General features: G+C 36.9%; 1 protein-coding gene across 2 annotated transcripts in view; it reads left to right on the top strand.

Annotated features, from left to right (window-relative positions):
- Window positions 1-24,273, top strand: part of NSD1 (nuclear receptor binding SET domain protein 1) — a 146,319-nt gene that overhangs the window by 77,466 nt on the left and 44,580 nt on the right. The window contains exons 5-8 of one of the 2 annotated variants that reach the window (XM_049648612.1): window positions 2,063-4,638; window positions 19,734-19,858; window positions 21,955-22,225; window positions 23,427-23,536. In XM_049648612.1, the coding sequence (XP_049504569.1) occupies window positions 2,063-4,638; window positions 19,734-19,858; window positions 21,955-22,225; window positions 23,427-23,536 (3,082 nt within the window). Of the gene's footprint in view, window positions 1-739; window positions 4,639-19,733; window positions 19,859-21,954; window positions 22,226-23,426; window positions 23,537-24,273 lie in introns of those variants that run through there. The other variant, XM_049648609.1, reaches the window with a different exon arrangement.

Below are 24,273 nucleotides of genomic sequence, written 5' to 3'. Positions count from 1 at the left end.
TTACCATGTCACTTAGATGTGACAGTATAAAATAACATGACCAGTCTTCTTTGGTCCTATCTTTTGTAAGAAGAACATGGTCATTGAGATGAAATACTCTACTTCTCACTCTCTGGATTAATTATTTCTCTTTAAAATGAGAAATGTAAAGCTGCAAACATTTTTCTTTGTTGTCTTGGGTTTATTTGTTTTTGTTTAGTCACCTGGTACTCCTCAATCCCTATCACCTATTTCATCCATCCCCCAGCTCACCTCCCTTTTGGTAACCATCAGTTTGTTCTCTATAGTTTAAAGAGTCTGTTTCTTTTTGTCTCTCTCTTTTTACCCCTTTGCTCTTTTGTTTCTTAAATTCCACATGAGTGAAATCTTAGGGGATTTGTCTCTCTGACTTATTTCACTTAGCATTACACTCTAGCTCCATCCATGGTGTTGCATATGCCGTTTTTTGTTTTTTGTATGTGGTTGTTGACACTTAAGGTTGCATTTTCATAATCGGTTTTCTTTTTTTTTAATTTTTTAATGTTTATTTTCGAGAGAGGGAGAGTGCAAGCAGGGGAGGAGCATAGAGAGAGGGAGACAGAGGAACTGAAGCGGGCACTGTGCTGACAGTAGAGAGCCCACTGTGGGGCTCGAACCCACAAGCCATGAGATCATGACCTTAGCCAAAGTCCGATGCTTAACTGACTTAAGCTACCCAGGGTCCCCCCTCCCCCCCCCCCCCCACTCCCCAGTAATATTTTAATAAAGAGCATTGTTTTTTTCCATTTGCTTGATGATTTGTGTTAACGTTGGCTTAATAAAATTTGGTTTATTTCTTTTACTATTCCTTTATTGTCAGTCCTAGAAGGTGAAATAGTTCACTAGGGCTTTCAGGTTTTGGAAAGTTGATTAATTCTTATCACAGTCATGAGAATTAATGAATGTGTACTTGAGTGTAAAATAAATTAGATGGTCAGCTCATTGCTTTATAAGAGGAGGCTACCTATCCAGTGACTTGAATTTTTACATGCTCAGTGAAACACCCCTTTTACAAGTATTAAGGTATAGTTAGCTGATAACTGGAACCTTGCCTAATGTCTCTTGTATAAAGCCAAGGAGGTAAGTAAATGTTTGAAAAAATAGGTGTATCGCATGGAGCATCAGTGTCTCCATGTTGTGAGGAATCAAGAAAGGAACATCTGTAATACCCAAGGTTTTTGTTGTCTCTGGGCTACATGATTAAGCCTAGGAGACTGCTTGGTTATAATTCAGATTTTATGTAACATGTGTAGAACAATCAGATACATCACCAGAAATAAAAGGGCTTATAGTGATAACCAGAAGTTCAAATTTAGGGTTCCTAGGGTAGATCTGACCTCATTTCACCTTTCTTCATTTTTCCGTGTTCATCTTCTTTAGCCTTTTTCTTTTTCTTTTATACAACTGAGCAAGTGCTTGACCTTCATAAGTCAGGAAGAAAATAAATCCTTATTTTAAAGTGTGGAGGGGTAGGTAGGAAGAGTCTCATTATTCCTTGATTTAGTAATGTCATGTGCATGAGTAATGCAATCCTGGTTAATGATCCACTACTTTATTCTTTATTTTATGGGAGAGTGGAGGGTGTATAGGATTAATCTTTCCTCTAACAATAGATCTTAATGGTAGAAGTAGTTTTGAGGAGTCCCCCCATTTGTTAGGCTTTGGGTGAGCAATGGGTGCTAACCACCTGGCTAGTACCATAAAAGTGTCTTGATTCACCTGGGTGGCTCAGTCGGTTAAGCATCCGACTCTTGATTGGGGTCAGATATGATCCCACTGTTTGTGGGTTTGAGTCCTGCATTGGGCTCTGCACTGGCAGCGCAGACCCTGCTTGTGATTCTCTCTCTCTCCCTCTCTTTGCCCTTCCCCTGCTTGCTTTCTCTCTCGAAATACATAAATGAATATTAAAAATTTTTTTTTTCAAAAAGTGCCTTGAAGAAATTATAAGGCTTGAAAAAGCTTATTTGAGAGGTCTTCACTGATAATCTCCCTGTTCCCTTTCGCATTTTTTTTGATAAGTTATAATCTTTTTCTCCTTTAAATTTAAGGTTCCTCAGAAAATTTTGAGTAAATGGGAAGCCAGTGTTGGTCTTGCTGAACAGTATGATGTTCCCAAAGGGTCGAAGAACCGAAGATGTGTCACCAGTTCAATCAAGTTGGACAGTGAGGAGGACATGCCATTTGAGGACTGTACAAATGATCCTGAATCAGAACATGACCTGTTACTTAATGGCTGCTTGAAATCTCTGGCTTTTGACTCAGAACATTCTGCAGATGAGAAGGAAAAGCCTTGTGCTAAGTCTCGAGCCAGAAAGAGTTCTGATAATCCAAAAAGGACTAGTATGAAAAAGGGCCACATACAATTTGAAGCACATAAGGAAGAACGAAGGGGAAAGATTCCAGAGAACCTTGGCCTAAACTTTATTTCTGGGGATGTATCTGATAAGCAGGCCTCTAATGAACTTTCCAGGATAGCAAACAGCCTCACAGGGTCCAGCACTGCCCCAGGAAATTTCCTGTTTTCTTCTTGTGCAAAAAACACTGCAAAGAAAGAATTTGAGACTTCAAATTGTGACTCTTTACTGGGCTTGTCTGAGGGTGCCTTGATCTCTAAACATTCTGGGGAAAAGAAAAAACTCCAAAGAGGTTTGGTGTGTAGTTCGAAAGTACAGCTCTGTTATATTGGAGCAGGTGATGAAGAAAAGCGCAGTGATTCCATTAGTATCTGTACCACTTCTGATGATGGAAGCAGTGATCTGGATCCCATAGATCATAGTTCAGAATCTGATAACAGTGTCCTTGAAATTACAGATGCTTTTGATAGAACAGAGAACATTTTATCTGTGCAGAAAAATGAAAAGGTAAAGTATACTAGGTATCCTGCCACAAACACTAAGGTAAAAGCAAAGCAGAAGTCCCTCATTACTAATTCACATACAGACCACTTAATGGATTGTACTAAGACAGGAGAGCCTGGAACTGAGACATCTCAGGTTAATCTCTCTGATCTTAAAGTGTCTACTCTTATCCGCAAACCCCAATCAGAGTTTAGAAATGATGGTTTCTCTCCAAAATTCAACACACCATCAAGCATTTCCAGTGAGAATTCCCTAATAAAAGGTGGGGCTACAAGTCAAGCTCTGTTACATTCAAAAAGCAAACAGCCCAAGATCCGAAGTATAAAGTGCAAACATAAAGAAAATCCAGTTGTAGTGGAATCTCCAGTTACAAATGAGGACTGCAGTTTGAAATGCTGCTCTTCTGATACTAAAGGCTCTCCTTTGGCCAGCATTTCCAAAAGTGGGAAAGTGGATGGGCTAAAACTACTGAGCAACATGCATGAGAAAACCAGGGATTCAAATGACATAGAAACAGCAGTGGTGAAACACGTTCTGTCAGAGTTGAAGGAACTCTCTTATAGATCCTTAAGTGAAGATGTCAGTGACTCTGGAACATCAAAGCCATCAAAACCATTACTCTTTTCTCCTGCCTCTGGTCAGAATCATATACCTATTGAACCAGACTACAAATTCAGTACATTATTAATGATGTTGAAAGATATGCATGATAGTAAGACCAAGGAGCAACGCTTAATGACTGCTCAAAACTTGGTTTCCTATCGGAGTCCTGGTCTTGGGGACTGTTCTACCAGTAGTCCTGTAGCTGCTTCTAAGGCCTTGGTTTCAGGAAGCTCCACTCACAATTCAGAAAAAAATGGAGATGGCACTCAGAACCCAGTCCGTCCTAGCCCTAGCGGGGGTGACCCTGCACTGTCTGGAGAGTTGTCTGTATCTGTCCCCAGCTTAGTGTCTGACAGAAGAGACCTCCCTGCTTCTGGTAAAAGTCGTTCAAACTGTGTTACTAGGCGCAACTGTGGGCGATCAAAACCTTCACCTAAATTGCGAGATAGTTTTTCATCCCAGATGGGAAAGAACACATTAAACCGTAAAGCCTTAAAGACAGAGCGCAAAAGAAAACTGAACCGACTTCCAGCTGTGACTCTTGAGACTGCACTGCAGGGAGACAGACCAAGTGGGGGTTCAGAGAATGGCTGCTCAAGAGGTGGACTAGAAGACCCTGGTAAAGAAGAACCCCTTCAGTTAATGGGTCATTTAACAAGTGAAGACAGTGCCCATTTTTCCAGTGTTAATTTTGATGACAAAGTCAACCAGTCTAACCCTGATAAAATTCCTGAAAAAGGCCCCTCTTTTGAAAACAGAAAAGGCCCAGAGTTGGATACTGAAGTGAACAGTGAGAATGATGAACCCAATGGTGTAAATCAAGCGGTGCCTAAAAAGCGGTGGCAGCGTTTAAACCAAAGGCGCACTAAACCTCGTAAGCGCACTAACAGATTTAGGGAGAAAGAAAACTCTGAGGGTGCCTTTGGGGTTTTGCTTCCAGCTGACCCTGTAAAGAAGGGGGATGAGTTCCCAGAGCATAGACCCCCTACTTCGACAAACATACTAGAAGATGCCCTGGCAGATCCAAATCATGCTAGCTGCTTAGATTCAGTTGGGCCACGGTTGAATGTTTGTGATAAATCCAGTGCCAGCATTGAGGAAATGGAAAAAGAGCCAGGAATTCCCAGTTTGACTCCCCAGCCTGAGCTCCCTGAACCAGGTAAGGATTCATGAGTATGATAAAGGGCTAGAGGAAGTGGTGGTAATGTTACCCTCCTGAGGGTGGTTTGTTTTGATGAAAGGAGGAAGGGTAGATTGGGAAGAAAGACTTATCATGTGAAGTGAAGGGAGGGCTTTTTGTAGAAGGTCCTGAATTTTTACGACCAGGTTTCCATATACTTTCAGAAATTATGTATTACCAGAGCTCTTTTTTTTTCTTTTTTTTTACTTTTGCTTTTAGACTAAAGAAATGTCTTTAAAAAGACATTTCCTGTCTTTTTAAATCTATGAACTTTTGGAGACTCAGTCTGGCATTTTAGGTAATTGAGAGGCTCTGAGCCTAAAATTTAAACATAGTTGTTAGTTTAGAGAAAGTGAATACATTTTATTGAATGATAGGCTTTCTTTACTACAATTTAAGGAAGGTCTACTACATATTATGTAGACAGAAGGGGACATGTGCTTTTAGGAAAAAGAAAGTATTCTGTAGTACTTACTCAAAGGCCTTAAGATGTCTTAACTTCCCTTCTGTAATGAGATTTGAGAACAACAAGAAAACTGAAGTACTAGGGTATCTTAACCTTAGCAGAAGAAAAATGGTCTTTTAAGATATTAATATGCAATATTATACACTATAGTTATTGAAGATAACACGGACTATCCTTAAACATAAAATTCTCAAAGTTGTTTTATCACAGTAGATTCTGACAGTTTTATTGAGATATAATTCACATACCTTGAGATATCCCATCATTTTAAAGTTTACTTCAGGGGTTTTTAGTATATTCACAGACTTGTGCAGTTGTCAATACAATCAGTTTTGGAATATTTGTATCACCCAGAAAGAAATACTGTACCCTTTATTAATTTCCTTTCATTTCTCCCCAATCTGTAGATTTGCCTGTTCTGTACATTTCTTTTTTTTTTTTTTTTAACTTTGATGCTGGCTGTTATTTTTTTATTTTTATTTTTGTAATATAATTTGTCAAGTTAGCTAATATACAGTGTATAAATTGTGCTCTTGGTTTCGGGAGTACATTCCTGTGATTCATCGTTTACGTACAACACCCAGTGCTCATCTCAGCAAGTGCCCTCTTCAATGCCCATCACCCATTTTCCCCTCTCCCCTGTCCCCTCATCAACCCTCAATTTGTTCTCTGTATTTAAGAGTCTCATGGGTTTGCCTCCCTCTGTTTGAAACTATTTTTCCCCCTTCCCTTCGGTCTTCTGTTAAGTTTCTTAAGTTCCACATATGAGTGAAAACATATGATACCTGTCTTTCTCTGACTGATTTCGTTTTACGTAATACTCTCCAGTTCCATCCATGTTGTTGCAAATGGCAGGATTTCATTCTTTCTTATTGTCAAATAGTATTCCATTGTATGTATAAACCATATCTTCTTTATCCATTCATCAGTTGATGGACATTTGGGCTCTTTCCATGATTTGGCTATTGTTGAAAGTGCTGGTATAAAATCGGGGTACGAGTATCCCTATGAGTCAGCACTCCTGTGTCCTTTGGATAAATTCCTAGTAGTGCTATTGCTGGGTCGTAGGGTAGTTCTATTTTTAATTTTTGAGGAAACTCCACACTGTTTTCCAGAGCAGCTGCACCAGTTTGCATTCCCACCAACAGTGCAAGAGGGTTCCCCTTTCTCTACATCCTCGCTAACATCTGTTGTTTCCTGAGTTGTTCATTTTAGCCACTCTACCAGTGTGAGGTGGTATCTCAGTGTGGTTTTGATTTGTATTTCTCTGATGGTGAGCGATGTTGAACTTCTTTTCATGTGTCTGTTAGCCATCTGGATGTCTTCTTTGGAAAAGTGTCTGTTCATGTCTTCAGCCCATTTCTTCACTGAATTATGTTTTTCAGGTGCTGAGTTTGATAAGTTCTTTATAGATTTTGGATGCTAACCCTTTATCTGATATGTCATTTGCAAATATCTTCTCCCATTCCGTCAGTTGCCTTTTAGTTTTCTTGATTGTTTCTTTTGCAGAAGCTTTTTATCTTGATGAGGTCCCAGTAATTCATTTTTGCTTTTATTTCCCTTGCCATCAGAGACGTGTTGAGTAGGAAGTTCCTGTGACTGAGGTCAAAGAGGTTGTTGCCTGTTTTCTCCTCTAGGGTTTTGATGGTTTCCTGTCTCACGTTTAGGTCTTTCATCCATTTTAAGTTTATTTTGTGTATGCTTTTAGAAAGTGGTCCAGTTTCATTCTTCTGCATGTTGCTGTCCAGTTCTCCCAGCACCATTTGCTAAAGAGACTGTCTTTTTTCCACTGGATACTCTTTCCTGCTTTGTCATTAGTTGGCCATAACATTTGTGGGTCCAATTCTGGGTTCTCTATTCTATTCCATTGGTATATGTGTTTGGTTTTGTGCCAATACCATACTTTCTTGATGATTACAGCTTTGTAGTAGAGGCTAAAGTCCAGGATTATGATACCTCCTGCTTTGATTTTCTTTTTCAACATTACTTTGTCTTCTCAGGGTCTTTTGTGGTTCCATATAAATTTTAGGATTGTTTGTTCTAGCTTTGAGAAGAATGCCGGTGCAATTTTGTTTGGGATTGCATTGAATGTGTAGATTGCATTGGGTAGTATTGAGATTTTAACAATATTTGTTCTTCCAATCCATGAACCATGGAATGTTTTTCTATTTCTTTGTGTCTTTCAATTTCTTTCATAAGTTTTCTATAGTTTTCAGCATACAGATTTTTTATCTTTGGTTAGGTTTATTCCTAGGTATTTTATGGTTTTGGTGCAATTGTAAATGGGATCGGTTTCTTGATTTCTCTTTCTTTTGCTTGGTTGTTGGTGTATAGAAATGCAACCAATTTCTGTACAGTGATTTTTGTATCCTGTGACTTTGCTGAATTCATGTGTCAGTTCTAGCAGCTTTTTGGTGGAGTCTTTCGGGTTTTCCATGTAGAGTATCCTGTCATCTGCAAAAAGTGAAAGTTAGACTTTTTCTTTGCCAATTTGGGTGCCCTATTTCATTTTGTTGTCTGATTGCTAAGTCTAGGACTTCCAACACTATGTTAAACAACAGTGGTGAGAGTGGACATCCTGTCGTGTTCCTGACCTCAGGGGCAAAGCTCTCAGTTTCTCCCCGTTGAGGATGAGATTAGCTGTGGGCTTTTCATATATGGCTTTTATGATGTTAAGGTATGTTCCTTCTATCCTGACTTCTTGAAGGTTTTTATTAAGAAAAAGCCATTTTGTCAAATGGCTTTTTCTGCATATATTGACAGGATCATATGGTTCTTATCGTTTCTTCTATTAATGTGATGTATCACATTGATTGACTTGCAAATATTGAAACAGCTCTGCAGCCCAGGAATGAATCCCACTTAATCATGGTGAATAATTCTTTTAATATACTGTTGAATTTGGTCTGCTAATATCTTGTTGAGAATTTTTGCATCCATGTTTGTCAGGGATATTGGCCTGCAATTCTCCTTTTTAGTGGGGTCTCTGCTTTGGGAATCAAGGTAATGCTAGCTCCATAGAATGACTCCGGAAGTGTTCCTTCCAGTTCTGTTTTTTGGAACAGCTTGAGAAGGATAGGTATTAACTCTGCTTTAAATGTCTGGTAGAGAGGCGCCTGGGTGGCTTAGTCAGTTAAGCGTCCGACTTTGGCTCAGGTCATGGTCTCGCAGTCCATGAGTTCGAGCCCCGTGTTGGGCTCTGTGCTGACAGCTGAGAGCTTGGAGCCTGTTTCAGATTCTGTGTCTCCCTCTCTCTCTGACCCTCCCCCATTCATGCTCTGTCTCTCTCTGTCTCAAAAATAAATAAACGTTAAAAAATTAAAAAAAAAAATAAATGTTTGGTAGAATTCCCCTGGGAAGGCATCTGGCCCAGGACTCTTATTTGTTGGGAGATTCTTGATAACTGATTCAATTTCTTCACTGGTTACTGGTCTGTTCAGAGTTTCTTTTTCTTCCTGTTTGAGTTTTGGTAGTATGTGGGTATCTAGGAAGTTGTCCATTTCTTCCAGGTTGTCCAGTTTGTTGGCATATAATTTTTCATAGTATTTTCTAATGATTGTATGTCTGTGGTGTTGGTTGTGATCTCTCCTCTTTTATTCGTGATTTTATTTATTTGGGTTGTCTTTTTGAGTAGTCTGACTAGGAGTTTATCAGTTTTGTTTATTTTTTTCAAAAAACCAGCTCTTAGATTCATTGATCTGTTCTACTGTTTGTTTTTGTGTGTGTGTGTGTGGTTGTTTTGTTTTTTGATTCTGTATTGTTTATTTCTGCTGTAATCTTTATTATTTCTCTCCTGCTGGCTTTGGGGTTTCTTTGCTGTTCTATTTCCTTTAAGTGTGCGATTAGGTTTTGTATTTGGGATTTTTCTTGTTTCTTGAGATAGTCCTGGATTGCAATGTATTTTCCCCTTAGGACTGCCTTTGCTGCATCCCAAAGTGTTTGGACTGTTGTGTTTTCATTTTCATTTGCTTCCATACATTTTTAAATTTCTTCTTTAATTGCCTGTTTGACCCTTCATTCTTTAGTAGGATGTTCTTTAACCTCCATGCATTTGGAGGCTTTCCAAATTTTTTCTTGTGGTTGATTTCAAGTTTCATGGCATTGTGATCTGAAAATATGCATGGTATGATCTTAATTCTTTTATATTTATTGAGGGCTGCTTTGTGACCCAGTATGTGATGTATCTTGGAGAATGTTCCATGTGCACTGGAGAAGAATGTGTATTCTGATGCTTTAGGAAGAAAATACTAAATATATCTGTCAAGTCCATCTGGCCCAGTGTATCATTTAGGGCCATTGTTTCTTTACTGATTTTCTGTCTAGATGATCTATCCATTGTTGTAAGTGGAGTATTAAAGTCCCCTGCAAGTACCACATTATTACCAATAAGATTGTTTATGTTTGTGATTGTTTTATATATTAGGGTGTTCCTGAATTTTGTGCATAGACATTTATACCTGTGTCTTGGAGAATGTTCCATGTGCACTTGAGAAGAATGTATATTCTGCTGTTTTTGGATGAAAAGTTCTGAATATATCTGTCAAGTTCATCTGATCCAGTTATCATTCAAGGCCATTGTTTCTTCTGTGCATTTCATGTCAATAGAATCATACAATATGTGGTACTTTGGTGTTTGGTTCTTTTGGTTAGAATGTAGTAATGGGTTATTATTATTGTAAAAAATACATAGATTTAACTTTTGAACAAGTGCCATATATACATTACAGTATTAAGTGTATGCACATTGTTGTACAACAGATCTCTAGAACTTTTTCATTTTCATGTCTGAAGCTATACTCCTTGAACAGCAACTCCCCGTTTTTCCCCTTTTTCCCCCATCCCCTGGCAACCACTATTCTCTTTCTGTTTTTAGGAGTTGGACTACTTTAGATACCTCCTATAAATGGAATCATGTAGTAGTATTTGTCTTTTTGAGATTGGATTATTTCACTTAGCATAATGTCCTCAAAATTCATTCATAATCTAGCACATGACGTGATTCCCATCTTTATTGAGGCTGAATAATAGTTCATTGTATGTACATAACATGTATTTTTTTAATCTATTCATCTATCAGTGGACATTTGAGATTGGACATTTAAGTTCTTCCATAACTTGACTGTCATGAATAAGGCTGCATTGAACATGGATGTGCAAATACATATCTCTTTGAGATCACATTTTCAATTCTTTTAAATACATGCCAGAATTGGAACGGATCATAGAATTCTATTTTTAATATTTTAAGGAAACTATACTGTTTTCCATAGTGGCTGTACCATATTATAATCCTACCAACAGTACACAGTGCACTAGTGTCCCAATTTCCTCACATCCTCAGTACTTGTTACTTATTTTTTAATGGTGGCCATCCTAACAGGGGTAAGTTGATGTCTCATAGTTTTGATTTGCATCTCCTTGATGATTAGTGATACTGAGCATCTTTTCATATGCTTATTGGCTATTTGTATATCTTTGAAGAAATGTCTCTCCAAGTCCATTGCCCATTTTTGAGTTGGGTTGTTCTTTTGTTAACTGATTTGTTTAATCTGGGTGATCACCCCTTATTTGATATATGGTTTGCAAATATTTTCTTTCATTTTGTAGGTTGTATTTCCATTGTGTTAGTTGTTTCCTTTGCTGTGCAGAAAATTGTAGAAAAAAGTTTCATGTAGTCAAATTTGTCTGTTTTTGGTTTTGTTGTTTGTGCTTTTGATGTCCTATCAAAGAAAAAATTGCTCATTTCATTTATGAATTGAATCTATTTCCTTTTCTTCTGGAGTTTCATAGTTTCAGATCTTAGATTTAGGTTTTTGATATAATTTTGAGTTAATTTTTGTATGTAGTGCATGATAAAGATCCATCTTTCTTTTTTGCATGTGAATATCCACTTTTCCCAGCACCATTTATTTATGTATTTATTTAAAAAAGTTTTTTTTAACGTTTATGTACTTTTGAGACAGAGAGAGACAGAGCATGAATGGGGGAGGGTCAGAGAGAGAGAGGGAGACACAGAATCTGAAACAGGTTCCAGGCTCTGAGCTGTCAGCACAGAGCCCGACGCGGGGCTCGAACTCACGAACCGTGAGATCATGACCTGAGCCGCAGTCGGACGCTTAACTGACTGAGCCACCCAGGCGCCCCTCCCAGCACCATTTATTGATGAGACTATCCTTTCCTTGTTGTGTAGTCTTAATATACTGGCCAAAAAGAATTTGACTTTACACCTAAGGGTTTATTTCTGTGCTCTCCTTTCTGTTCCAGTCATCTATATGTCTGTCTTTATGGGAATATCATATTGTAATGTAGCTTTGTAATATATTTAGAAAACAGGATGTGTTTGTTCTTTTCCAAAATTGTTGGCTATTATGGGGTCCTTTAAGATTCCATGTGCATTTTCGGATTTTATTTTCTATTTTTGCAAAAAATGCCTTTGGGGTTTTGGTAGCAATTGCAGTTAGTCTGAAGATCACTCTTGGCTAGTATGAACATTTTGACAATATTAAATCTCCCAGTTCATGAATGTGGGAATCTTTCCATTTGTCTTTAATTTCAGCAGTGTTTGTAATCATCTGTGCATACGTTTTTCATGTCCTTGGTTAAATTTATTCATAAATATTTTATTCTATTTCATGCTATTGTAAATGGGATTGATTTCTTAATTTGCTTTTTGAATTGTTCATTATTAGTGTATAGAAATGCAACTGATTTTAAAAGTTGATTTTTGTATACTGCACCTTTATGCAATTGTTTATTCTTAACCGGTAATTTTTTTTATTTTTTGGTGGAATCTTTAGTATTTTCTTCATGTAAGATCATGTCACCTGTGAACAGAGACCATTTTACTGTTTTCTTATCAATTTGGATGTTTTTTATTTCTAATTTTTGCCTAGTTGCTCTTGTTTGGACTTCAGTATTGTGTTAAGTAGAAGTGGCAAGAGTGGTCATCCTAGCCTTGTTCCTGATCTTAGAGAAAAAGCTTTCAGTTTCTATGATAGAATATCATGTTATGGTATTTTCATATATGAAATATATGCTATTTTCTCTCTCTCTCTCACACACACACAGCCCCCACACAGATTTACATATGTGACTACCTAGTTTGTTGAATGTTTTTCTAAGGAACAAGTATTGGGAGGAGTGTCCGACTTGCTCAAGGTCATGAGTTCAAGCCCCATGTTCGGCCTAGAGCTTACTTTAAAAAAAAAAAAGAAGAAAAGGTGTTAGATTTTGTCAAGCCTTTTCTGCATCAGTTGAGATGGTCATGTGATTTTCATTTTGTTAATGTCTTTATTACTTTTTTTTAAAATATGTTGAACCATCCTTCTATCCCAGGGGTGAATCCCACTTGGTCATGGTGTGTAATCCTTTCAGTGTGCTCTGTTGAATTCAGTTTGCTAATGTTTGTGAGAATTTTTGCAGCAATGTTCATAAGGAATATTGGTTAAATTTTTCTTTTTTTAATTTTTAAGTATATTTATCTGGCTTTGGCATTAGAGTAATGCTTACTTCATAAAATGAATTTGGAAATATTCTCTCCTCAGTGTTTTGGAAGAGTTTGAGAAATTTTGGCATTAATTCTTTTTTTATTTTTATTTTTATTTTTATTTTTAGTTAATTGAAGAGAGAGCAAGGGACAGGCAGAGAGAAGGGGAGTAGACGGAGGATCCAAAGTGGCCACTGTGCTGATAGCAGAGAGCCCAGTGCAGGGCTCAAACCCATGAACTGCAATATCATGACCTGACCCAAAGTTGGATGCTTAACTGATCCACTCAGGCACCCTGGCGGTCTTTTTTTTTTTTTTTTTTTTTTTTAAACGTTTATGTTTTGAGAGGGAGAGACAGAGCACGAATGGGGGAGGAGCAGAAAGAGAGGGAGACAAAGAATCTGATGTAGGCTCCAGACTCTGAGCTGTCAGCACAGAGACTGACTGGGGCTAGAACTCAAGAACTGCAAGAACCTGACCTGAGCCAAAGTCAGACACTCAACCCACTGAGCCACCCAGGCGTGCCCTCCCTCAATGTAGTTTTTAAATTATAGTTATTTTTTATGGTCATTTGTCTTTTATTTATTTTTAAGTGTTTATTTTTGAGAGAGAGCATGAGCTGGGAATGAGCAGAGAGAGAGGGGATCTGAAGCAGCCACTGTGCTGATAGCAGAGAGTCCAATGTGGGGCTTGAACTCATAAACCGTTAGATCATGATCTGAGCTGGAGTCAGATTCTTACCCAACTGAGCCACCCAGACTCCCTGATATATATATATATCAGTGTATATGTATGTATGTATGTATGTGTATGTATGTATGTATGTTTTGTTTTTACCATGTCAGTACCACGAAGTCTTAACTTGCCCTATTTTTGTAGTAATTATTGTAGTTTTGAAATTGGAAAGTGTGTCTTCCAACTTTGTCAATTTTCAGGATTGTTTGACTTTTCTGGATCTTGTGCATTTCCATTGTAATTCTCAGACCAGCATGTTAATTTCTGCAAAAAAGCCAGCTGGGATTTTGATAAGAATTGTGCTGGATTTGTAGATTACTTTCGGCAGTGTTGCCATTGTTAAGTTTTCTGAACTATGAACCACAGGACGGTTTTCTATGTCTAATTCTTGTGGTTCTTTTGTTTAATTTATTCTTAAATATTTTATTGTTTTTTTAATTTTATTTTTTGATGCTATTACAAATGAGATATGAAAATGATCATTCTTGGGTTGTTCATTCCAAGTATACAGAAATACACTTGATTTTTGTATATTGATTTTGCATGTTGCAACCTTGCTGAACTCATTTTTTAGTTCTAATTTATTTTATTTTGAATTCCTTAGGATTTTCTATGCACATGATCATGTCATCAGCTAATACACTTTTACTTCATCCTTTCTCATCTGGTTATTTATTTATTTATTTATTTTCCTTTTGACTAATTGCCCTAGCTAGAGCCTCCAGTGCAGTGTTAAGCATAAGTCGAGTGAACAGGCACTCTTGTCTAGTTCCTGATGTTAGGGCAAAGATACCCAATTTTTCACTATTAACTATGATGTTAGCTATGACTTTGATAGATGACCTTTCAAGTTGAGAAAGTTGCCTTTTATTCCTGGTTTGTTAGGTGGTTTTTCTGTGTCTGTTAGGATGATCATTCCTTTTTATGCCCTTTATTCTGTTAAACATGATGTACTAATTGCTTGACTTTTTTTTTAATAATTTATTTTTCATAATTTACATCAATTGCTTGATTTTCTTATGGGAGCTACAAATCCACAGGAGCACCAGTCACAGCTTCTCAAGGACTCATTTTCCCTCCTGCTCCCCTTCTACTTCTTGCCAAGGTACCTTTCCTTGTGGTCTCCTGGAGGCTGGGACATGGTGTTCTTTTGCTTTACTGTAACTCTGAGGATAGAGTTATTTGGGGCCCTAGTTTATTCTCTCTCAAACTTCTGCCTCGTATGCTTTAGCTGGATCTCAAAGTCTTCAGGACCTAATCCATTTCATTGCTTTATTTCTCTAGTTATTACTTGTAATTTTTGGTTTGTAGTTCATTACAATCTTGTCAGTGCTTTGCTGCTTTTAAAGTAGTTTTAAAAACATTTTGTAGCATTTTTATTTGTTTTCAACAGGAGGTTGGGCTCAGTAACTTTATTATTATGAAGGAGTGTGTGGACTTTTGTCTTTTTCCCCCCTTCCTTTATCTATTTTGCCTCTGAGGTTTCCGTACTAGGAAAGTAGGTGTATGACAAGGGTTATAATGTGTAGTGAGGAGTGATGTTGCTCTTAGTACGTACTGTAATGTAGTTCTTTAGGAAAAGAACTGTAATTCAGTCTTTTTTTTTTAAGTTTATTTATTTTGAGAAAGAGAGCACGAGGTACAATTTATACACCATAAGGTTCATACGTTTTAAGTGCATAAGTAAGTGATTTTTAGTAAATTTATTGAGTTGTGCAACCATCCCCATAAATCAGTTTTAGAACATTTGTTCTACCCAGTGAGAGTCCTCCATCCCATTTATAGCTAGTTCATTTGTACTCCTAGCCCCAGCAACCACTGATTCTACCCCCAAACCCCCATCATTTGCCTCTTCTGGACGTTTCATATTAATGGAATCATACAGTATGTGATCTTTTGTGTTTTGCTCTTTTCATTTAGCATAATGTTTTTGTGGTTATCCATATTGTAGCCTGTATCAATATTTTGTTTGTTTAAAGTTTATTTATTTTTGAGAGACAGAGCACAAGCAGGGGAGGGGCAGAGAGAAGGAAACACAGAATCTGAAGCAGGCTGCAGGCTCCAAGCTGTCAGCACAGAACCTGATGCAGGGCTTGAATTCATGAACCACGAGACTGTGACTTGAGCCAAATTTGGACGCTTAACCAACTGAGCCACTCAGGCACCCCTCAATATTTTGGTTTTTATTGCTGAATAGTATTCCAGGGTATAGGTACACCAGATTTTATTTATCCACATTTTATTTGTCTTTTCTTCAGTTTGTGAAAATTTCTTCAGGTTGATTTAACTTTATGGATATTTCATTATTTTAGCTGGTATATATACACTCTGTAGTCAAAAAAGACATTGCTAGGCTTGTCCTGTATGAGCAGTGTGTCTCCATTCTTTACAACAGGTCCTGGCTCTGTGCTAGGAATTGATATGTAGTTGCCAAGAAACTTAATGATGATCATACTTTGGCTCCTGCTCAGTTTCATATTTGCTCTGTGCCATGTATTGAGATTTGCATGATTTATTCCTCTCTCCATTAGCTTTTGTAATTTTCTGCCTTTTAATATTTACCTTTAGTATCCAGAAGGTCATATTCCTCTTTTACTCTTGATATTCTTTATGTTGGTTTGGCAAGTCACTTCCTTTTGGCCATTTGTAGAATAGTTGGATATGGTGAGTTATTTCTCCAGATGCTTTCAGCTCAACTGTGGTTTTGTGGGATGAGCAATCTAGGTGAGAACATAAGTGGGAGTAGGGGGTTGTGGTGGCAGGTGTAGTTGAGGAGGACAAGAAACAAGCTCAGGAACAGAAGTTCAGGAAGCATCTTAGGTTTTAAGTCATTTAGTTGTGATCAGGCTATTTTTATTTACAGGGTGTTAACTCTATTGTACATTTAAGGGGAGGGGGGATTGGTAATCCTTTCCTTAAAAGGACAGATAGTAAATATTTTAAGCTTGCAAGCCATACTGTCTTGTCACTCTCAACTCTCTAGCACAAAAGCAGTCATAAGTCATTAGTAAATACATGAGCATGGCTGTATTCCAATAAGACATTATTTATAAAAATAGTCCCATTGGTAGTGTGCCAAACCCTAAACCTTTAAAGGATTGTTTTATATAACTTGGTGAAGAGCAATGCATGCACTTGTGCAGGAACCTCTAATAGGTATGTCAGATACAGTGTTCCTCTTAATTTCTAGGTCTTTTGTGTTTTTGCTGATTTTCTTGTGGATCTCAAGGAAATGGAGAGGTAAAGGACTAAAGCTTAATCTGAGAAGTTACTCTGTGAGAGAAGTGAACCCAAAGGTAGAATGGGGGACAGAGGCTTCAGGAGGAAAAGGAAGAAGGATTAGCCCATGCAGCCTTTTAAGACAACAAAGGAGAGAACACAACCTCTGTAGGACTGAGATTTAATTAGTGTGGGGAAGTAGTGATAGATGGGGGCAGGGAGACTGGTTGAGGAATATGATAATGTGACAACATAGGGATAGGTTTTAGTAAAAAGTACCCAATGGTTTTGGAGTGTGGACAGATTTTGGTTCAAATCATTGCCTTGCCACTTAAATAATGGACTAACTTGAATGGGCTTAGGCAAGGCACTTTCCTCTTCAAGCCTCAGTTGCATTTTTTATAAAATGGGGATGTTATCACCTGTCTTGTAGATTGAAGATTAGAAATTCATGAATATGACATGGCTGAACTGTGACTTGGGCATAGTAAATCCCTGTTATTCCCTATCATTTCTTTGGTCTTACTTGTGTTAAAAAATGCTGTTGGTGTTTAAAAAACTTGGATGCTATGTCTAATGGGAATATATTAAAGGCATAATGTATTTGCCTCAGAGCATAAAGTTATTACCCACCAACTATCATAGGTACAGATGTATATATTTATTTAAAGATCTGTTTGGCTATTTGTTTGCTCTAAGAGAGATTTTTCGGATATTATTTGAGGGGAACATTTTAAGTAATTGCTTGCCTTTGGGTGTTTTAACTTCTTTTGAAATATTTGCTTGGGAAATACCAATTTGGATCACTTACAGGTTTATGGTCTAAAAATGTTAGGAAAATTGCATTGGTTGAAAGGTTTAACAAGCCCCATAATTGTAGTGGGAGCTCTATAGGTATATAAATTTGGTAGTTATTTCAGCTTCTACCATTAACTTTTTATTTTTTGTTAATATTTTATTTTTTTAGAGAAGTTTTGGGGTCACAGCAAAATTGAGGGTAAGACACATAGATTGCCCACTCTGTCCACACACACAACTTTTCCTGTTACCAACATCCCCCACCACAGTGGTACATTTGTTTCAATTGATGAACGTACATTGACACATTATAATCGCCCAAAGTCCATAGTTTACCTTGGGGTTCATTCTTGGTGGTGTACATTATTTGGGTTTGGACAAATGTGTAATGACATGTTTCCATGATTATGGTATCCTACAGATTATTTTCACTGCCCGAAGTCTGTGCTCTGCTTATCTATCTATCCCTCTTTCTCTGCTAGGCCTCCCTTCCTCACCCTGTAACCATTTTTTTATGGTCTTCATAGTTTTGCCTTTTCCAGAATGTCATATAGTTGAAATCCTATAGTGTATATGTAGCCTTTTCAGATTGGCTTTTTTCACTTGGTAATATGCATTTAAATATCTTTCATGTCTTTTCATAGCTTGATATTTTAGTGCTGAGTAATATTCTATTGTCTGGACATAACACAGTTTATCTTTCCATTCACCTGTATCTTGGTTGCTTCCAAGTTTTGGTAATTAGGAATAAAGCTGCTTTAAAAATTGATGTTGGGGCGCCTGGGTGGCGCAGTCGGTTAAGCGTCCGACTTCAGCCAGGTCACGATCTCGCGGTCCGTGAGTTCGAGCCCCGCGTCAGGCTCTGGGCTGATGGCTCGGAGCCTGGAGCCTGTTTCCGATTCTGTGTCTCCCTCTCTCTCTGCCCCTCCCCCGTTCATGCTCTGTCTCTCTCTGTCCCAAAAATAAATAAAAAACGTTGAAAAAAAAATTAAAAAAAAAATTTGATGTGCAGGGGTGCCTGGGTGGCTCAGTTAAGTGTCCGACTTCAGCTCAGGTTATGATCTCACAGTTTGTGGGTTTGAGCCCCGTGTCTGGCTCTGTGCTGACAGCTCAGAGCCTGGAGCCTGCCTCAGATTCTGTGTCTCCACTCTCTGCCCCTCCTCGACTCGTGTCTGTCTCTCTCTTTTTCTCTCTCTCTCTCTCTTTCTTTCTCAAAAATAAACATTGAAAAAAAAATTTAATGATGTGCAGGTTTTCAGGTGAATATAAGTTTTCAACTCCTTTTATATTAGATTTAAATAACTAAGTGGTATATTATTGTGAAATTACAGTAGTTAGAATTAAAAAAATATATTTTCCATATTTTGTCATAATACAGTTTTATGGCTTGTATCTAAGGAGTAAAAGCCTTTGTCAAGCTGTAATTTGACCTTTTCCTTTTAGTCTCAACTTTTGTTATTTCTTTTATTGAGAGAACATCAGTATTGCCACATTCAACTGAGGCAGAAATTGTTCCCTCTGAGGTCGTTGTGTCATGAAATACCTCTTGCTTCTTGAGTACACTGTATCTTACATTCTGTATGCATTAGCTTTTGCTCCAAAAACCTTGTAAAATGATGATAGCACGTTAAGCTGAGACAAAGGTCTATCAGGAAACTATAATAGATTATTGTTTTACCATTAGTTCAGAGAAAACTGGTATGATACTTTGAAATTTTGACCATAAAATATGACAGGTTTTTTTTTTTTTTTTTTGGCACCCCAGACTATGTATTTTTATCTTATTTTCTGCCTTTGACATACATGGCATATACATTTTATGTCATTGAGATAATGGTGTACATATACTTAATTACATATTTTTAAATGATTCTGTTTAGAAATACTCCGGTTTCTAATGTGAAACTCACTACAACTATGATATGAAGTTTATGTAAATTGTTTTTGAAATTCACATGGTAGTACTGATTAGGTGAATATTTCATCTGAATATCCATCCAGTATTCTGCATAATCCAGAGAGATGTTATTAAAAAACTCATTGTATATTTTTTGAATTTGCTTGATTTAGACTATATTTTAATATTAGCTGTATCTGTCACTATGGAATACCAGTTAGTTTCAATTTAATCTTTTCCTTAACTTCAGATGGGCTATGTGTATGTGTATAGAGCAACACGAGTCTCTCCCCTCTCGACTTTTGCATATGAGAAACCATAGCAAATCACTTTTAGCCATTTGGAGCTTAAGCAGAGTGTTTGAAAAACAAGAGTTTCCCACCTCTGTACCTTTGAGAGTTCAGGGATGGTTGTATGAAACAATGGGTTTTCCTCTAACTTTTTTGGTTAATATGAACTTGTTCCTCTTTTAGCTATGCGGTCAGAGAAGAAGCGTCTTAGGAAGCCAAGCAAGTGGCTTCTGGAATATACAGAAGAATATGATCAGATATTTGCTCCTAAGAAAAAACAAAAGAAGGTGCAGGAACAGGTGCACAAGGTATGTTCCAACATTTCAACAGTTTTTTCATCAATCCTTTTAGGATACTGCAGATTTGCCTTCAATATTATATTTTGTCTGCATGGGATAATAAATTTCTTAACTGGGATCTTACTTTTTCAGCTTTTTAGGTCCAGCTTCTGGCACAGTACCTAGAATATGCTAGTTATACAAGAAATGTATAAATGTGTCTATGCACTGTGTATAGTAATATATATATATTTACATATATATATAAATTTTTCCCTTTTCTTTCAAAGAGTGTTTAATGATTTAGGGTGAAGTATTTAGTAAAATCATAGAATATAAATTTGTATGGTAGGATTGTAATTTTTTTTTAGGATCGTAATTTTTTTAAGGAAATGTTATTGATACCTTATTTGCTTTTTTTTTTTTTTTTTTTTTTTTTTGCTTTATTTCTTAATTCAATTTTTTTTTAAGTTTTATATTTATTCAAGTAATCTCTACACCCAACTTGGGGCTTGAACTCATGACCCTGAGTTCAAGAGTTGCACACTCTTCTGACTGTGCCACCCAGGTGCCCCTTAATTCAGTTTTTTTAAGCTGAAGCACTTTATTTTTTTTTATTGAATTTTTTAAAATGTTTATTTATTTTATTTTCGAGAGATTGAAATAGAGCACGAGTGGGGGAGGGGCAGAGAGAGATTGAGGAAGACAAAGAATCTGAAACAGGCTCCAGACTCTGAGCTGTCAGCACAGAGCCCGATGCAGGGCTCGAACTCGGGAATTGCAAGATTATGACCTAGGCTGAAGTCGGATGCTTAACCAGCTGAGTCAACACAGGCGCCCCTAAGCTGAAGTACTTTAAAGTAAATTTAAGACACTTTACTTTCTCCTCCTAAATAATATGCGCCTCTAAAAAATAGAACGTTTTCCTTCATAACTGATAAAGCATTACTATATCTCATATGATCAGTTTATCTGATAAGAAATCCATATTTAGCTTTCCTCACTTGTCCTTTAACCTTTATATTTGGTTTATCCATTCCAGGATTACACGTTGTATCTGGTTGTTACATTTCTTAAATTTCTTTTAAATCCAGAACAGTTCCCCTGTTTTATGACCCTATCTATTTAAGTAATGAGAGTGAGTACCTTTACAATATCTCCCTTCTAGATTTGTATGATTGCTTCTTCATAGGTGTCACTAATCTATCCTCTTTCTTACTAAGTCGAAAACAATTTGATGGATTCACGTTAAACAATTTTAGCTAGATTAAATTATAGGTGCTATTGTGTCATATATTCCATGACATTAGAAGGTATTTAACATTCAGTTGTCTACAGTCTTGACTGATTTCTTCTAAGTCATATTTTGCTCCCTTTGATCAAGAAGCAGTATGTGTGTGGGGCACCTGGGTGGCTCAGTCAGTTGAGGGTCCAGCTTCGGCCCAGGTCATGATCTTGCAGTTTGTGGGTTGAGCCCTGCCTTGGTGCTGACAGCTCAGAGCCTGGAACCCGTTTCTGATTCTGTGTCTCCCTCTCTGCCCTTCCCCAACTCATGTTCTGTTTCTCTCAAAAATAAATAAACATTAAAAAAAAAAATCTTTTGTGGGTGGGGAGGATTATCACTATGGCCTTAAAGAATTTTTATAGTTTTACTGTATCTTAATTGCATTTTCCCCTTTTTAAAAAACTATAGTGAAATCCATATAAAATTTAGAATTGTAGACATTTTTAGGTTTACGGTTCTCTGTCTTTAAGTACATTCATTCACATTGTTGTGCAACCAGCACCACCATCCATCATCTCTAGACCTTTTTTCATGTTGGCAAACTCAAACTCTGTACCTGTTAAAGAATAACTTCCTACTTTACTCTCTTCTCAGCCCTTGGCAACCACCATTCTATTTTCTGTCTCTATGAATTTTTACCATTCTAGTTACCTCATTATAAGTGGACTCATACAATATTCATTCTTTATGTCTAGCCTATTTCACTTAGTGTAATATCTTCAAGGTTCATTCATGTTGTAGCATGTGTCAGAATTTCATTTTTAAGTGCATTATTCTTTTTAACACTGGAATTACAGCAACTTTGTGGTCTATGGATTCTACTTCTATTTTTTGCCCTTAGGTAAGTTCCCGCTGTGAAGAGGAAAGCCTTTTAGCCCGATGTCGATCTAGTGCTCAGAACAAGCGGGTGGATGAGAATTCTTTGATTTCAACCAAAGAAGAGCCTCCAGTTCTTGAAAGGGAGGCTCCGTTTTTGGAAGGGCCCTTGGCTCAGTCAGAACTTGGAGGTGGACATGCTGAGTTGCCACAGCTGACCTTGTCTGTGCCTGTGGCTCCGGAAGTCTCTCCACGGCCTGCCCTTGAGTCTGAGGAATTGCTAGTTAAAACACCAGGTAAGATGGGGATGGGGTCTCAGTATGTAAGTGGATAGGATTTTAGTATGTTGTGATGAAAAGCTAATAGTGTATCTCTATATAACAAACTACCCACTTTTCTCCTGGAAATCCCAAAAGTGCTGGCTAATTGAATGTAATTCAGTGACCATGAATTGGTGGTACTCTGTCCAGAAGACATTTTAAAAACTACTCTCCTTACTCTACTGTTGATCTTCATGACTGTCGATCAAACACCATGTGAGTGAATACTTAGGATAACAGTGTTTTAGGGAGGGGCACTACACAGTATAATAAACAAATGAAACTTATGCTTCAGATACTAGCTCTACCAATCCTTGTGTTACTTAGAAAGTTGTTTAACCTCTCAACATGTTTCCTCATATATAAAATGGACATCATAATGTAATTTACCTGACACATAGTAAGCAGCTAATTATAAATTCTCCCTTGAAGTTAACCAATTGCTTTTCACTTTATCATTCTTTATATACATGTCAACCTGGTGGGAGCTGGATCTAAACATATGGTCTTTAATTTACCTTCTGACTTTTGAATATTATAGTCACCCAAGGAAAATTTTGAATGTAACTTTTTTATTTTTTACATTCCCAACAGTAGCTTGTGGTGTTATTCCTTAAAGTAAAAAAAAGTATCCCAATTGTGCTTATTAATTAAGGCAGAATCACAAATACTTTTAAAAGGAGTAATAATGAAAGTTACTGTCTCATTATTTATGAACCAAACTCTGTTATTAGGCTTTTTTATATAATTCTTAAGAACAGCCCTACAAAGTAAATGTCTCTTTTATTTGTTTAGGAGTAGAATAAAAATTGTAATCTTGGTGCTGTTATGCTTGGAATTCAGGCTCTACTCCACCTTACTTCTCCTTTTGTGCTTACTAACAGTTAATTAATATAAAAGCAGTTTTGCCCTTTTGGTTTTTCCTTTAGTCCTTTTATGAGAGATGTACATAAAAACACCTTCACATTAGTTTGTATCTGCATTGAGAACTATTTTCTTGTTTTATGTTAACTAATATTTTAGAATAAATAAATTCCTATCCTGTCCCTACCCAGAAGATGAGGAGGAAAACATAAAAAATACAGTGGTTCATTTTTCTGTGGCATATAGATTTTTTTTTTAAATTAGCATGTGCTCAGTTTCTAAATCATCTAATGAAAAGATATATGCATTTCAGGAAATTATGAAAGTAAACGTCAGAGAAAACCAACTAAGAAACTTCTTGAATCCAATGATTTAGACCCTGGATTTATGCCTAAGAAAGGGGATCTTGGTCTTTCTAAAAAGGTATGTTATTTTAGTCAATTCTAAAATATGATTAAACCATATGGAAATATGTGATTTTAAAAACAGAGCTTTTAGTAATACTTAGCAACATTGATGCACACTCAACATAGAAATTACAGAATGTTACAGTATATACATTTGGTCTAAGATTCTATATTGAGAGACTGTTCTCCATTTGTGTGGACATGTGTATCAGTTGTTTTTAGATTTTCTTTTCAAATGAAAATGAAAAAAGGTTTTAAGATTGAGTAAAATTTGTGTTTGTTGTCATTTCTTTTCCAGGCTCAAATCTCTTAACCTGATTTCTACCTCACTTCTGTCTGTATACGCCACTAACCTACTCTTATCCCACTGCCCTATTTTCATACCAGCTAAGAAAAGACTCAGTTCAGTTATAAACCAAATAGAAATATTTGAACTTAAGTTTTTGAGTTTGCAGACTTGGTTTTCATTAGCCAAGAAGGCATCATTAAATAGTAGATGGAGATAGAAAATTGTTTTCTAATTCTATAATGATGATAGCTGGATATTAATTTTTAAGAAACTTCCTGTTGCCCATATGTATGAGGAGTAATTCGGGGTTTTAGAAATTAAGTTGTTAGGATACACAGATTTCCTTTTTTTTTTTTTTTTTTTTTATTAAAAAAAAAATTTTTTTTTTTTTTTTTTTTTTTTTTTAAAGAATTTAAAAAAGAATAGGGGAGGGGGTTGGGGGCGGGGGAGGGGGGAGAAACAGA

The sequence above is a fragment of the Panthera uncia genome (assembly GCF_023721935.1).
Source record: "Panthera uncia isolate 11264 chromosome A1 unlocalized genomic scaffold, Puncia_PCG_1.0 HiC_scaffold_17, whole genome shotgun sequence".
Classification (NCBI taxonomy): Eukaryota; Metazoa; Chordata; class Mammalia; order Carnivora; family Felidae; genus Panthera; species Panthera uncia.
The sequence above is the reverse complement of the archived record's forward strand: the minus strand, read 5'-3'. Positions and strand labels throughout refer to the sequence as shown.